Genomic DNA, 16,476 nt, shown 5'->3' with positions numbered 1-16,476 from the left:
TCCTCATTACTCTTTGTTCTCATATCCCCCAGGACCTGCTCCCCAGAGTCTGGACAGAAACGCAGGAAGGGCGACAGCGTCATGTTCTTGAACATCATGATCTGCATCCAGGGGTTTTAGTACTGCATCTGAAGTATGTTGAAAACAAACATCCTGGTGCCCTAGCCCAGCTCCTGGTGCCTGTTGTAAAACCCATCATAACTTTCACCAAGTCCCCCTACCCCAGGTACTTCAGGGTATGATGAGTGGAGAAGCAGCCTTCACAGGCAAGGCTACAAACAGGAACAGGGGGCCTGTCGCTCCCCCTCTTCGTGGAGGAATGACACAGGACCCTGTGCTGTTCTTTTGTCTGCTCGGCCCTCCCTGGGTTTGCTGCTGGTTCTTCCCGGGTTGGCTACCGACCCTTCCACCTCCATGGAAGGGCGGTTCCCCCTAGCCACTTTTCCCGCTTCCGCAGGGGAGCAGCACACCGCCGGCCGGCTCTCTCGGGGGCTGCACAGGTGTTCCTTCAGATGTTCCTGGTGCATGTTGTCTCTCTCCTCCTTTATAGTCCTCTTCCACCAATCCCAACTCTGCTACCCACATGCCGAGTACGCTGCTCTCCTCCAATCAGGAGCAGGTCCTACAGTTTATTGGTTGAACTGGAGGCAGCTGTGTAGAAGCTGTTTCTCCCTTCTCAGCGCCATATTGTGGGAGAGCAGATGCATAGAATAAGTCTTAATTCCAGTAACTTAGTCTAGTCCGAGTTGCTCCCCACAGATCCCCCTTTCTTTTTATTTTTGGCATTGATACGCGCCTGTCTTCGGTGCCCCACGGCACACACTCTGCTCTGCTTGCTAGAGTTGCCCACAGGTGCTTACAAGCCCTACCAATCAGGCAAACCGAATCCGGGTCCTCTCTTCGCCATGTTGTGAGGAGGTTTTTAGGTGCTGATGCGTGCCTGTGTTCGGTGCCCTGCAGCGCATGCTCTGCTCTGCTAGAACTGCCTGCAGGTGCTTACAAGCCCTAGCAATCAGGCAAACCGAATCCAAGCCCTCTCATTGCCGTATTGTGGGGAGACTTATTGATGTTAATTACATGCCTGTCTTCAGTGACCTGCAGCCGCCCACAGGTGCTTATCGTCTTACTAATCAGGCAGACCGAATCCAAGCTCTCTCATTGCCGTGTTGTGGGGAGGCCTTATTTTTCTCTATTTCTCTATCTCCGGGCATTCCTATCTCTCCCATTTTACTTCTATCTACCAGCATTCCTATTTCTCTCATTTTACTTCTAAACTTCTGTTTCTCTTATCCCTGCGGCATCCCGGTGCCCGCCCCGAGGCTGCTTCTCGGCGCCTCGCCGCGGCGGCTTCCCGGCTCTGAGCCACTTCAGCCCGCGCTTCTCTCATCTGCGCGGCTTACCGGCTTCGCGCGCACTCCGCGGTCTCTGAGCCCCTTCGTGCCCGCACCACGGCCTTCGCGCTAGCCCCACGTTCCCTATCTATTCACGCCCCGTGCTCTCTCTGCACGCGGCGGCTTCCGCGAATCACACAGCGTAGCTTACGTTTCCGCCACTGGTATTCAATCTAAGTTCCCCGGGCTAACCTGGTGAATTCAACCTGGCTCACGTCTGCGCCCTTCGGTTTGGCTTCCTGTCTTTTGCTCCCCGGGCTAATCTGACGGATTCCAACCTGGCGGCCCACGTCTCTGCCTCTGGTTCCAGATTTTCGCTCCTTGTTCCCCGGGCTGACTCGACGAATCCCAAGCTGGCTTACGTCTCTGCCTCGGCCTGCCCCCGCGGCTACATCCTCCCTAACATTTTTCTCCACCCGGTATGTTTCCTAACTTTTCTTCCAACAATATTCCTCCCTCATTTCTCCTGGCTTCTCCCCACAGTCCGTATCCAAGTTTCTTCTAGCTTTCACTTTCACTTTCAATCTCCTAGCTTCCCCGCCATAGTCCGCATCCGAGTCTAAGTTTCTTCCAGCTTTCACTTTCACTTTCAATCCTAACGTCCAATCCTAACTTCTTTCCCACAGTCCGTATCCGAGTCTATGCCTAGGCTTTCAATAGCTTCTTCCGGCACCTTTTCCGTCCGGCTTTTCCCTAGGCTCTTTGCTAGTCTCTCTGGTATTTTCCCACTTCTTCCCATTTCTTCCCTCCTAAGTTTCCTATCCGAGTCACGGCACCATTATGTCGCTCCCCCTCTTCGTGGAGGAACGACACAGGACCCTGCGCTGTTCTTTCGTCTGCTCGGCCCTCCCCGGGTTTGCTGCTGGTTCTTCCCGGGTTGGCTACCAACCCTTCCACCTCCGTGGAAGGGCGGTTCCCACACTAGCCACTTTCCCCACTTCCGTGGGGGAGCGGCACACCGCCGGCCGGCTCTCTCGGGGCTGCACAGGTGTTCCTTCAGATAGATGTTCCCCTTAGATGTTCCTGGTGCATGTTGTCTCTCTCCTCCTTTATAGTCCTCTTCCACCAATCCCAACTCTGCTACCCACATGCCGAGTATGCTGCTCTCCTCCAATCAGGAGCAGGTCCTACAGTTTATTGGTTGAACTGGAGGCAGCTGTGTAGAAGCTGTTTCTCCCTTCTCAGTGCCATATTGTGGGAGAGCAGATGCATAGAATAAGTCTTAATTCCAGTAACTTAGTCTAGTCCGAGTTGCTCCCCACAGGGGCCCTCGCACCGCTTCTTCTGCACAAACTCACAGGACATGCCTCCTGATGGGCCCCTCCTCTATTTGTTGAGATATCTGTTCAGCTGCTTTAACAAGGGCTAAGATAACAGTGGATCTAAAAAGACCAAAGTTTATTTTTTAAAATATGTATTTATTTATTTGAGAGGCAGTGTTAGAGAGAGAGAGAAATAGAAACAGAGGTCTTCCATCTTCTGGTTCACTCTCCAAATGACTGCAACATCTGGAGCCCAGCCCATCCGAAGCCAAGAGCTAGGAGCTTCTTCCGGGTCTCCCACATGGGTGCAGGGACCCAGTCACTTGGGCCACCTTCTACTGCTTTCCAAGGCCATTAGCAGAGAGCTGGATCAGAAGTGGGGCAGCCGGGACTCAAACCAGAACCCATGTGGGATGCCAGGGCCATAGACAGAGGATTAACCTACTACACCACAGCTCCAGCCCCCAAAGTTTACTTTTCTCCCATGCAATTGTTGGAGGATAAACCGAACAAAAGTGATGTGATGTCATAATGTTGGGGACTCAGACTTCTTCCATCTCATTGCTTTATCATCATCTAACACAGCAGCCATTGCTCCTGCTATTTCATCTGTATATTAGTCAGCAGCAAGGAGAGAAGGAACGTGGAAGGAAGGTCTTTCCTACTTAAGACTATGTCCTGGAGGATTATCCATTGCTTCCACTTACATCCCTTTAGTCAGAGCTTTGTTACTTAGCCCACCCTAACTGCAAAGGAAGTCTGGGAAATACGATCTTTAGCTGGAAGACCATGTAGTTAACTAAAACTGTGAAGTTCAATTATTAAAGAAGGAAGGGGAATCAGATATTGAACAATAGCTAGATTTCTCCCTCAGTATGTATATCTTCTGGGTAGGAATCATCATGCAGGTGTTTATTGAATTGTGTGTCTGATTTACCCCAGTCAGAATAAATAGCTACCTTCTCTTTGCTCCCCTGTGATGTTTTTAGAATACACCTTTTCTAGTTTTTCCTGTGGCACTGTCTCACCTGCCATTTGATAATGTTCTGGAGGACAGGAAGTGGTTTTGTGCATTCATACATCTCACTTGCTTGCCTCCACACCCAGCCCCCCTTCAGTGCACAGAGGTGTGCATTACACTTAGTAGTAGGTTCTTTGGAAATATTTTTAGTGAAACTGGTATTGTGTTGCTCCACTCACTCGGACAGTCTCCCTTACTAATTGCTGGCTATAGCTAAGTTGACCTATGGAAGGATAGGAAGAAAAATACAGGTGACATTCATTCCCTCCACACCACAACTCGTGGCTGACAAGTCTTAGGCTTCCTGTTTATCAAAGACCAGACAGCCCCTGCTAGGAACCAGATTCCATCCACACAGAAGATAAGGTTCTGGAAGGTTCTGGCTACTGAGGAGCCGAGTCAGGGTCTGGGTGTTCAATGTAGACTCTGCAGTCATTTGATCACTTGCTCTGTCAACAAATGCTGTGGAGCCCTCCCTCTAAGACTGGCACCAGGCCTGCTGGAAATCCACTGGGCAGACCCGAGGCTGGTGTTCAGATCTGGCCGCAGACACAGAGTCTGTGCATTTTGGTGGGGACATCCACCGTGCTCCTCCAGGAGCATTGCAGGGGAACAACACTGGTCTGGTTGATGAGCTACATGGGGATGCCACACGAGGCGCTGGAGCCCAGTGCTGGCCTGGAGACAGAGGCCATGAAAGGAAAGCATCCGCTGGGGCCCAGTGATGTTCTCACTCAGGATTCCAATTTCCTGGGCCCTCGGAATTAGGAGAGACTGGTGACAGGAAACAGGAGCCACTGAAGCATGCATGGGAAGAAGCCAGGAGTGACTGGGACCAGGGCATAGGACCAGCCCCATGGGGACTGTACGAGGAAGCGCCGTGAGGCTAGAGGCAGGGCTGCTGGGTGCTTCTTCGCTTTTCTTACGGTGGAATCTGGACTGTGTCACTGAGACCACCTCTCTCTTTAGGGTTGAAAGGGGTCATGTGGGCTGCCAGGCAGAGTCTAAACAGAGAGGGAGGAAGGCAGAGTGACTTCCCATGAAGCTTTCTCCACGCTGTGAGGGGAGAAGAAAGAGTTCAGGGGCTGAATGCTCCCCGCTCCCAGGAGTTGGCCATTTGAAAGCATGAATCAGTGTCCCTGGAGGTTCAGGGTTGGTGGAAAATATAGAAAAAAACTGGGCAAGAATAATGTAACCATCAGGGTCTTCAACTATTCCATCTACTGCCAGACAGATGAAGAGGCAGCTATATCTCCCCACCACGACCACCACCACCGTATCTGGCATCTTTCATCAATCAGATTTATCCCCTATTAATGCTTTCCAAAAAGGGGCTTCTGTCCCTCAAGGCAGAAAGATAAGAAGGTCCCTCAGTAGTCCCATGAGCTGTGTGAGGACTTGAACTCTCTGCTAAGACTTGCTCTGTGGAAGTAACCCAGGACCAGAGAACAGACAGTCTCTGGTCTAGTCCCAGTTCTGCCTCAGGCAGTGCTGCTGTCACCATTTTGACCCTTGGACACTTCTTCTGTGGATGGGAGGTGTCCTTCATTATTTGGGGTGGGGGGATTAGTTCCAGGACCACCCCTCAGATACCAACATCAGTGGATACTCAAGTACCTTACGTACAATGGCATGTATTTTCATATATCCCATGTACATCTTCCAGTATACTTTCAATCGTTGGAATGTTACTTATAATACCTAATACAATGCCTACAATCACTTCATTCTCATAGATTTCAGCTTACTATATGGTATTCTGCATCAGGCAAATTCAAATTTTGATTTTTGAAACTTTCTGGAATTTTTTTTTCAATATTTTTCATCTGTGACTGAACCAGCAGACACAGAGGGTGAACTATTCTCTGCCTCAGATGGAGGTGCATGGTAAATATAAAATGAATCATACAATGGTTAAAAAGGACATATTAGTGCAAGACTTCCCCTTGCTATATAAATAAGAATCTGTCGGAGGATGGAGCCTTACCCAGTATGTCAGGACAGTGCAGGAGCACCCAGGACACATAGAAGGTACAGGCTCACCAATAGGAAAAAGTATTGTTTGCAGCCATCTATGTTATAGTCAGCAGCTGGAAAATACTGGAACTGCATCTTGAGTAAATACACACATTGAGGTACAGGCATCTAATAGGATATAATATTGCAATGAAAATGAGCAAAGGAGAACAATGTACACCACCATGGATAAATTTCACAAACATCAAGTTGAGTAAAAGTCACCGGTCTTTTACACACAGTATGATTCGACTCATGTAACATCCAAAATCAGGCAAACTTTCTCTAAGTTATTAAGGGATATTCCCCCACGTGTATAAATCCACAAACAGACTTTATAAATTATGATCACAGAAGTGAGAATAACTGGTACCTTCTCCTGTGGAGAAGGAGAAGTGGGGGAGGAGTTTGCTCTGGGAGGGCCACTGGGAAATGGCCACTGGGGAGCTGGCACCCCATGCTTCTCGCTTTGAGTGGGGGTTCTATCTGTGTTCACTTTATAGGTTGTATTTAAATCCTGCATGGGAGGGTGGTACTTCAAAATACTTGTGGGAAAATGGAATTAAAAATAAGTTTAGGGCCGGCACCACAGCTCAATAGGCTAATCCTCCACCAGTTCCGGTCGGGGTGCCGGATTCTGTCCCGGTTGCCCCTCTTCCAGGCCAGCTCTCTGCTGTGGCCAGGGAGTGCAGTGGAGGATGGCCCAAGTGCTTGGGCCCTGCACCCACATGGGAGACCAGGAGAGGCACCTGGCTCCTGGCTTCAGATCAGCACAATGCACCGGCCGCGGCGGCCATTGGAGGGTGAACCAACGGCAAAAAGGAAGACCTTTCTCTCTGTCTGTCTCTCTCTCTCTCACTATCCACTCCGCCTGTCAAAAAATAAATAAATAAATAAGTTTAGGGGCAGGCATTTGGCAGCTGCATCCCATATCAGAGTGCTTGGGTTTGAGTCAAGACATGAAGCTCCAGCTTCATGCTAATGTGCACCCCGGGAGACAATGGGACCAGGCACTGGTGTCTTTTCCACCCTGGTGGGCGACCTGGCTCCTGGCTCCTGGCTCCTGGCTCCTTGCTTCAGCCTGGCCCGGCCTCAGCTGTCACGGGCATTTGGGAAGTGAACCAGCAAATGGGAGATAATTTATAATTCATTCTCTCGCTCTCTGCCTTTCAAACAAACAAACTTTTTTTAAAAAGCTGGCAGTACATTTTTTAAAAGGTAACTTTATGTCGGTGCAAAACATATTGACATCTACACAGTTTTTTTCATAATTCACATTTGCCATGAACTTTTTGAAGAACACTGAGCTTGAATGCATGGATTTCAATGCTTCTGCACCTAAATAAACTTATCTTTTAATTCTAATTTCCATGAGCTTTTTTTTTGGTTCATATGTGCTTTATATAATATTCTAGATATGAGCTCTATCTCCAGTTTTGAAAAATTAAAGTCATCTGAAATGAACAACTCCAGAGGTCCAGCTCCTTGACTTTATAGACTTGATAGACACTTGATAGACACTCAAAGAGGTTAGGAGGCTTCCCCAGAGCCACAGGGTGTGTTTCTGGTTAAAATGGCACTGGACTGAGACATCTCCTAACTCAGGTCCTCTCTTCCCCTCCATCCCTCTGACAAGGAAGGGCAAGGAGGAGCACAGCTTTGTTTTGTGAGAAAAGAACAGGCGAGCTGATATGATAAACAGCTGGCAAATATGCTGAGGATTGAAGACTCTTTCCACAAGGAATTTTTAAAAGATTTACTTATGCTCCCAATATCCTAATAATGACTGTAATAATCACAACAATGCTAACATCACACACACACACACACACACACACACACAAATCTGCTGTGATCTAGTGAGACTCTGGCTCCGTCTGATTTGCAGATGGTATCAGATGGAGTGGGTTTGAGGGGCCAGGCCAGGGGAGGAAGGACAGGGAGCCAGGATGTCTGCGATTTTATTGACTTATCCACCTGGCCTAGGTGAGACCCCTCGCCCTGGGACAGTCAGGAAAGGAACCTCTGCTATCTCTCTGAGAGCTTTTTTGTTTTGTTTAGAGGTCAATTACTTCCCATTTGGGGAACTTGTGAACATTAAGAGGTGACTGGAGTGACGGGTCTGAACGATGCAGATAAGAGGCTGATTGCTTACTGAGCTGCTCCCTGGTAAAAGCCCTGCCTGGGATAAGCAGTCTGTTGGGAAAGGACACACAAAAAGGGGCAGCTTTCAGTGGGAAGGAGAGATTACAGAGACGGAAGGCGGGCGGCTGGGGTGGGCGTGATGAGCTGGGAGACGGATGGATGCGTTTTAAAGTGATCTTGACAGGCAGAGAGTGAGGAGCTGGGAGAACTGAGCTCCCCTTCCCTCTCCTTTTCTTTAGAAAGAACTTGTTGCAGTCATGTGAATCTCACACTTTCTCACCGTGGCCTGAAGAAAAGAAAATACATGGATTGTACATAGACAATGTGAATATATACTGAAACAAGTCAGAGAAACAGACCTTCCATCATTGGTTCACTCCCCCACATGTCTGCAACAGCCGCCCCTCAGTTCAGATCTCCTCCATGGGTGACAGCGAGCCACACACTTAAACCATCACCTGCTGCCTCCCAGGGTACACATTAGACTGAAGCTGGTTCAGAAGCTGGTGGATAAGGGAGTCAGAATTCAAGCCAGGCACTCTGATATGGGATGAGGCTTCCACATAGTGTCTTATCCCCTGCTCCAGTGCCCACCTCCATTGAGCCAAATACAATTCACAGCATTCCAGGGAGCATAACCAAAAATGTGGCTGACCATGGGATCTTAGGTGTACATTTAAGCACCACCCCTCCTACCACCCACACCTTTTCGGTCAACTGAAGGCAGTCAACAAATTCCCATAAGCTATTTTGAATTCTATCTCAAACATTTCTAAAATATGGCTCTGGCTTTGGCATAGCCCCATGGACATTTCTCCATTCCCAAATCTTAGATTTTCCTGAAACTGATCCCAGCTGGCAGTGTCGTCCCACAATAATCACCAAGATTAACGCCCTCATCTCTTTGGCCCTCTGTAAGTGCCCCAGCTCACGCCGGATTTTCTTGCTGTCTATAGAGAGCTTATGTTCTGTCTGTTTGACATGCGGCATATACCACCTTGTATTTTTAGATACATTACTCATGTTGGTCTTTGCTCTCCAATTAGTTCCTTAAGGGTTGTTGCCAAATCTTATTTTCTTTTGTGTCCCAACCAGGAAAGTGCAGCAAGGACTGAGCCACTGAAGACTGAACTCAGCCTCTGCTCTCCCCTTCACGGATAGCCTTGGCCACATCATTGCTTTTTTTCCCATGCTTCTCCAGGTGGTACACAAAATTATGGAGAGAGCATGGGAGTCTCACGTGCCCTAACTCAGGAGGCAACACCTATGTGTAACATCGGATTCTGCTAACTGCAGCTTCTCTTGCTTTTCTATGTTGGAAGGGGATGAGAGGGTCAAGGAAGTAACATTTACTAGTAAGGAATTAATAGTTTTTATTAGTTTATTAGTTTACTATTAATTCCTTACTCTGTGTAGAGTCATCCCACCATGACCTTCACTTCTGGGGTTGGGAATCTTGAAGCTGAAATGATTTTTTTAAAATTAACATACACTGTCTAGTGATGTTTTGGTTAACATTGGGTCACATATATACTAGTTCCTTATATTATAATGATAAATTCCTTTGGTCTAGTATTTTTACTGTGCTTTCACCATGTTTGGAAGTAAAATACCATTGTGCTATGACATCCTACAGTGTTCAGTACAGTAACATGCTGTCTCAGAGTAATAGGCCATATCACGTAGCCTAGGTGTGTAATAAGCTGTACCTCTACCATGTTCACACAGTGACAAATTGCCAATGCTGTATTTCTCAGAATGTGACCCACCCCATCATTGACTCATGACTGCACAGAGCTTTAGCATGTGACGTTAGAAAAATTTAATTCAGTCCAGCAACTGAGAGCCAGACAGACCGTAATTCAGCAGCAACGTTCAAAGGAAACTCACCTGCCATGAATCCAAGGCAAGTGTCCAAGGTAACCTCTCTTAGAAGAAATAGCCTTGAACATGAGAGAATCACAAGTGACACTGTATGACAGTTCTCTCATGGGGAGATCTTACCTCTAATCTCTATTTGCTTTCCCTCAATTTAGTTGACCAAGGAATATTTCCTAATATTTCCAAACTTGAAGCACACATATTGCACTTTTTAAACCCAGATTGGACAACACTAACTATGGTTGAAGGACACTGTTGGTGTTTCTAAATATACCTTTATTAGCAATGAAGATGAGAAGTAAACAGGAGAAGTGATAAAAACAAAAAGGAGAGGAATTGGAAAGGGTAGTAAGAAAAAAGAACAATTATTCTTTTGATTTTTAGCTCAAACACATAAACTGGGTACTGACCCAGGCATAGTTTATAAGGACTCAAGCAGGCTCTGTTTCCAACTTTAGTGAAAACAACCAGGGCATATTCAGGAATGAGAAAATGTTATGGGAAGTACACTTTAATTAAATATGAGAAGTTACTAAACAATAGATTTCAAGCTCTGATGAGCCAGGGGTCCAGGAGCATGAAGAACCAGAGATTTTATTGTTTAAAAATGTGATCCAAGACGGGAGGCTGGGGGATTAGAACCAGATATTCAACTAAACATGTACCAGCGCCAAACTTCCTCTGTGATCCCGTCTTTCCATTACTACAATGAATTTGTTCCCGCTTTTCAGATAGTGTGACCTCAGACACATTGTCATGAGGTTGTCAAAATGTCATCACTGTAGGAACCCTAAAGTTCAGGCTTTCTACCCATCTGGTTAGGACGTAGGGCCACGAGGGGCTCCTTTCCCAGTCTCCTTTCAGAGACTGATTCTATTCTGAAAGAACACCTGTAAAGAGGAAGTGAGGAGTGTGAAACAGGCGCTCAGGTTGCCCGCCTGCAGGGCTGAGCCAGCTTCGTTCCCCTAGAACGCCTGGGCTTCGTTTTTTATTTTAATTCGAGGTTTAAGGCTCTGTAGAGAGCAGATCCTAATGGCCTGCGCTGACACGTAGTGTATGCTGACACAGACGCCAAGCACACACGGATATGTAGTGCAGGAGGTAGTTAGGAGGAGCTGTGCTGTATACAAAATGCAGTGACAGAGGACAACCGGAATGTGGGTACTCTGCCAGGAAAGCAGTGGCCAGAAAAGAGCGCTCTTTGCTGCATTATTAGGGTCCTCAGGGACACAGCCCTTAGAGAGCATTTAAACCCTGCAGGAGGGCATGGTTCGCAGCAGGGGTCCCTCAGGGGTCCTCCACCTCCCGGTTCCCGCACCCCTCTCCCTCTTCCCCGCACCTGTTCCTTTGATTGGAGGCTGGGCGCGCTCTGCACCACTTCCTCCCATCACACACTCCCCGGTGCCTTGGGTTGCGGTACGCAAAATAAAGGGAATCTCGGGTCTGCGGGGGAAAGTCCTCTGCCGCCGGCACACTGCCAGCCGCCCTGGGTTTTCTTCTTTTCCTGTACTGCTTCGACGGGGTTAGTCCCTCGGGGAAGAAAGTCCCAGGGCCTTGGGCGGGACGGCCGTTCAGGTTCAGGGGAGGTTCGCTGTCCCAGATCCGGTCGGGGAGGAGCGCCGCTGGGCCTCGAGTTTCCTCCTCCGCAGCGGTCCGTCACCTGCGCGGAGGTGGAGGGTACCGAAGCACCGCGTCCTGGTGGGCGCCTCACCACGCCCTGACGCCCTGCAGCGTGGCGGGCAGATGGTCCTGCGGAGTGACGCTGCGGCTTCCTGGGCCGAAGCCCGGACCGGCCAGTGGCGTGGGACCTGGGGTCGCGCTGCCGTAGCAACCGCTGTAGCCCGCGCCGTACGGGGCGCTTGCGTAGCCGCCGTAGCAGGTGTAGGGGGCTGCTGCGGCGCCATAGGGGTCGGAGAAGGCAGGCGCACCGGGACCCAAGCAAGGCTTGCCGTCGCGCACCAGTACGGGCACTGCTACCCGGCGCGGAGCAAGCGGGTGGCCGGCCAGTTCCAGCGACTTGTCCTGGCGCTGCCTCTTGCACTTGTAGCGTCGGTTCTGAAACCAGATTTTGACCTGCGTGGACGTGAGCTGCAACGCGCTGGCCAGGTGCTCGCGCTCGGGCGCCGATAGGTACCGCTGCTGCTTGAAGCGCCGCTCTAGGGCCAGCACCTGGGCTTGCGAAAAGAGCACCCTGGGCTTCCGCCGCTGCCGCCCCTTGGGCAGCTCGGCGCCGCCACCGCGCACATTGTCGCCGCCGCTGCCGCTGCCGCTGCCACTGCCGCCGCCGCTTCGCTCCGGCACCGGCACCGTAGTCGCACCGCGGAGGGGCGAGGCCACACTCAGATCAGGCTCTGAAAGCACAGGAAGGAACGCCGTCAGCACCCATCCCGAGGTGCACCAAAGCAATTCTTACAACGTTTTCAAGAGCGCCCTCTCTCCCCCGCTAGCCTCACTCCCGTCGCAGGCGTGCTGACCATTCCCCTGCCCAAGCTCGTACCTGCTGGAACGCAAATTATGACTTCGACGGACCCCGCTGTACTTGTCTTTTCCCCAGAGGCAGACCCTCGATCCAGTTTATAGCACCTCCGCTTTCTTCTTGGAATATTATGTACATGAGGCAACTTTTTTTTAATTTATTTTTTAAAGATTTCTTTATTTGAGAGAGAGAGAGAGAGAGAGACAGAGAGAGAGATCTTCCATCAGCTGGTTCACTCCCCAAATGGCCACAAGCCAGGAGCCAGAAACATCTCCGCGCGGGAGGCAGGCTTGGCAGGCAGGGGCTTTACCGCTACGCCACAAAGTCCGCCCAACTTCTGCCACAAGGATGGAGTATGAATGTGGGGGCCTATGAGGTTGGGGTTATCTTTGGGCTGCCCTTCGGAGGAAGGGCTAGGGGAGAAGAGGAGGTGGGGGGTGAAGAGGGGAGAAGAGGGAGAGATGGAGAGAGAGAGAAACGGACAGAGACTGATGACTGGAATCCTCAGAAGGTCCAGGCTTGGACAAGCACAAGGCGGGCTCGCGCGCACAGCAGGAGATCAGCCCCAGGCCGTCCGCGGAATCCCGAGTGTGGCCCAGCTGCACACAGCCTCACCTTTGCGGTCATCACTGCTCCACCCACACCAGGGACGCATCCATTTTAGACGCGATGCTCCGTAATCCAGATTAACAAAATAAGGCGAACATATTTCCGCACTCGCCACGGGTTTTCTGCAGCGGATTCTACACACACTCACCTCCCCGGGCGCTGTCAGGCGAAATGGACGCTGTCTTTGAGGGCGATATAAAATTGAGATCCACATTTGGCTTCCTTCCTTCCTTCTCTCTCTCTCTCTCTCTCTCTCTCTCTCTCTCTCTCTCTCTCTCTCTCTCTCCTCCCGCCCCCCTTTCTCTCTTTCTTTCTTTATTAGCGGCCGCCTCCCCCTTTGGGGTCTTCCTGACAAAGGAGTAGTCCCGGCTTCACCCTGGAGTCCTCTTTTTCCCGGGAGCGGCTCCCAACAGCAGCGGCCTTTTCTTCCGTTCTTCCCTTCGCTCTCCTGTCTACAATTAGCTGTTTTGCTCTAAGGATAGGTACAGAGGAAATCTTGAGTTGTGCTGGACACTCGCGCCCAGAGAAAACTTGGGCGGGGGGTGCAATTGGTGGTGACGCAGGGCGGCGCGCGCCTAATTAGACCCAGTGCGGGCTGGAACCCGCCTTCGAATCCCCAGCTGCATTGGCACAAGTTCCTAGAGAATGGAACTGTTTCCTACCTAAAATTTGAGGCAAGAAAAACTCGCTTCATAGAGACCTGCTCAGAAAACCTGAAGCTATCTCCCCTCGCAAGGTGGAACAATACTGAGTCGGGTTTAATTTCTTAGCAAGTGAGAAATAAACAACTGCTCTTCGGTGACGCTGGGGAGCAAGCAGGAACCTCATGAACGTGGCTGACCACACGGGCTGGGCGGCTGCGCGCACCCAGGGCACGCGCCGGCACATTGCCCCCTCCCGGTCACAATTCGGGGCCCCACCTACCCTGGGTCCCTAAAAGCAAGGTGGCTTGGGCCGGGGGCGGGTGAGGCTCCTGAAGCCCTGCAGGCGGGTCTCCTTCCCCCAGAAGTGGCCATGGAGACGCCGCTCGGGTTTGCCAGCGGAGGAGGAACGCACTGCGCTTGCCTCTCTCAGCCTCTCTCAGCCGGGCTGAGGCGAGGGCTGAGTTCGCCTGACAGCGCCCGGGGAGGTGAGTGTGTGTAGAATCCGCTGCAGAAAACCCGTGGCGAGTGCGGCAAAGCCTCAGGTCCTCCAAGCTTCCGGAGTCCGGGAATAAACAGCTTGCAAGTCCGTGAGCTTCTCCGAACACCTCCTGGCCCCAGAGGCCGCATAGCCCGCGACGTGCGCCTCCGGGCCCCACTGACGTGCAGGGGTTTGGAGAGGGGACAGGGACTTTCGCATTCCTCGGTAAGTCGGGTCTCTCCCGCCCAAGGCTCCCGGGTCGCAGTAGCCAACGCGGCGCGTCTCCCCGCCTGCCCGCCCGGTCCCTGCCTGTCGGCAGGATGTCGAACACGCAGGGCGTAACACCTTCAGGACTCAGCCCCCATCTGGTCCCCACCTCCCGTTGTCGAAATGGGGAATCCGTGTACGGGAGTGGCGGTGCTGGCCAGGCCACTCGCCCAGCAGCTATGGGAAAGGGCCGGCCGCGGCGGACCCCACAGTCGATAGGGGTCCAACGCCTCCCTATGCTTCCCCCACCTCAACCCCGATAGCTTAGGGTAGGCAGAGACTGGGAGATGGCAGAGCAGGGTGGACTTAGCACAGCTGTGGGGACGTGGCTGCGGGAGCGACGCGCGGCTGGCAATGAGGGGCGGCCGTGGGAAGAGGGAACTCTCGCCTTATTTTGGATCAGCACTCCGGGTCGGGAGGAGGTATGAGTGGGAGCTGTGGGGCCGGCCTTTTGAGGAGAGGCCAGGACCCAGGGCACTAGCAGATGCATTTTCCCCACAGGCATAGATCCGTAACACCCCCGCCCCCGTGTTCCCGGCGTTAGAGCCTAGACCCGCGCGCCGACTCACGTGGCTCCCCCAGTGGTTCTCTGTCCATCTTCACCGATGCCTCACACGGAGCCCCAGGAGGCCTCGCGTCGCCGCCACTGCCGCCACTATCTCCGGCGCTGTGAATCCCCGGTTTTCGCGGCTCCGCATCTGTTCGCGGCCCTTGGGAGTTTTCAGGGGTGCGCTGCGCCCGGCGCCGTGGCGAGGCCAGGAGGCCGCCCTGCTCGCGCTGCGGCCGCAGGATGTCCTTGACGGAGAATGGGGTGGAGGTGACCGGACTCAGCAGCATCCCGCAGGCGGAGGGGGCGGGGCTGAGGGCTTTCGGGTCCCAGCGGAGCGCAGCGCCCTCAGCTTCCCGTCTTGTCGCTAGAAGTCCTGGAGATGGACCCTAGCGCTGGGACAGATTCGCGGTGTCCCGGACGGAGTCCTCCTCTGAGCCATCTCTGTTGGCCGAAGAACCCGCGCAGGGCACCGAGTCTGCAGCCCCCCATTGGTTCCGGCAGAAACCACGTGCTAACCCTGCACCTTCCTCCCTAAGCGCTTTTTTCCCGCGCCCTCCTAATCTTCCAGCCCCTAGCCACCTTCCGGGGAGGTTTCATTCTTATTGACGCTTCTCCAAAACCAAGAAAACGTGGAGCAACGTTGCCCGGCGCGGCTCGTATCTGCCACAGCACGGTGCACACGGGAGCTTCCGAGGTCAACCACGGATCCCCAGGACCCCCCCCCCCTTCCTCCCTGGAGGACGTGCGCGGATGGGGTGGAGTCCTCGCGGCGCAATCCGAGCCGGCCATCCGGACAGGTCCTTACCCAACTCCGCAGTCTGAGGCAGAGGAACGCGGAGGCAGGGACAGCCGGGCACCCCGGGGATTCCAGGTGCGCGCTGGAAATCTAGCGGGCGCCGGGCCGGACCGCCGAGGAGGAGCGAGTCTTGACCAGCCAAAGTCTTTATTAAGGTAGAAGCGTCTCTTAGAGGAGGCCACTTCCGGGAGCAGAGAGTCTCAGCCTTGGGAGCGAGGAAGGCGCTTAGAGTCTATAATCGTGTGTGTGTGGGCGGGGGGGGTCCCTGGAATCTGAGACGCCCGCCAGGGATAAGGTAGAGGGAAGGGCACAGTCCCCACCGCGCGAAGGTGCCAAGGAGAGGCTCACCTCGCCCGCCAAGTCCCCTTGTTACCTCTTCTCTCCTTTATCCTCGCTAAAGCTGGTTGCTGTGAACGTGAGTGAGCGTGTGTGCGCTAGTGTATACACACTGTCGCTCGCCGACAATGGGAGGAGGTTGTGATGAGCGTTCGCTCTCCAGAGAGGCTCCTGGGACGTGGCTGACTTAGTAAAAGGAGGCGGTGTGACGATGGTTAGGAGCCTGGAGATTGAACAGACGAACTTTTGCTCCCGAACATAACCGAGAGCTTTTGGGCAAAGTGTTAAGTTCCCGCAGCTTGGTTTTCATTAAAAAAAGAAAGAGAGAAAGAGAGAAAGAGAGAAAGAGAGAAAGAGAGAAAGAGAGAAAGGAAGGAAGGAAGGAAGGAAGGAAGGAAGGAAGGAAGGAGATAACGTCCAATTGTAGGATGGTTGCAGTAATTGAGAAGCCTACCATGAGAAAAAAATGATTTGATGCCTGCAGTCCCAGACAGAATAGAAGAGCATGTAAACTCTTTTAAAATCAAATTGGAATCTGTGCGGAGTTCTTTTTGGCATTTCAGATTGAATGCTTCTCAAACCTTCTGCAAATTCAAAGCTACAA

At 52.0% G+C, this 16,476-nt stretch overlaps 1 protein-coding gene across 1 annotated transcript; it reads right to left on the bottom strand.

Moving 5' to 3' along the window:
* Positions 1-9,397: 9,397 nt before the first annotated feature.
* On the bottom strand, positions 9,398-15,387 carry NKX2-6 (NK2 homeobox 6). Its single transcript, XM_051830491.3, has 2 exons — positions 14,760-15,387; positions 9,398-12,067 (listed from the first exon to the last, which is right to left on the bottom strand). The coding sequence occupies exons 1-2, from the start codon at positions 15,025-15,027 to the stop codon at positions 11,424-11,426; spliced, it is 912 nt and encodes a 303-aa protein (XP_051686451.3). The 5' UTR covers positions 15,028-15,387; the 3' UTR covers positions 9,398-11,423.
* Between the last annotated feature and the right edge of the window lie 1,089 nt (positions 15,388-16,476).

The sequence above is a fragment of the Oryctolagus cuniculus genome, chromosome 2, assembly GCF_051225735.1.
Source record: "Oryctolagus cuniculus isolate XC-2025 breed Fujian yellow rabbit chromosome 2, ASM5122573v1, whole genome shotgun sequence".
NCBI lineage: Eukaryota > Metazoa > Chordata > Mammalia > Lagomorpha > Leporidae > Oryctolagus > Oryctolagus cuniculus.
Note: the sequence above shows the minus strand (reverse complement) of the source record. Positions and strands in the feature narration are given on the sequence as shown.

Coding starts and splice junctions, on each gene's coding strand:
- NKX2-6 (XM_051830491.3), bottom strand. CDS start 15,027: ATGCTGCTGAGTCCGGTCACCTCCACCCCATTCTCCGTCAAGGACATC. Junction 12,068..14,759: donor AGAACCACTGGGGGAGCCAC/GTGAGTCGGCGC, acceptor CTGTGCTTTCAG/AGCCTGATCTGAGTGTGGCC.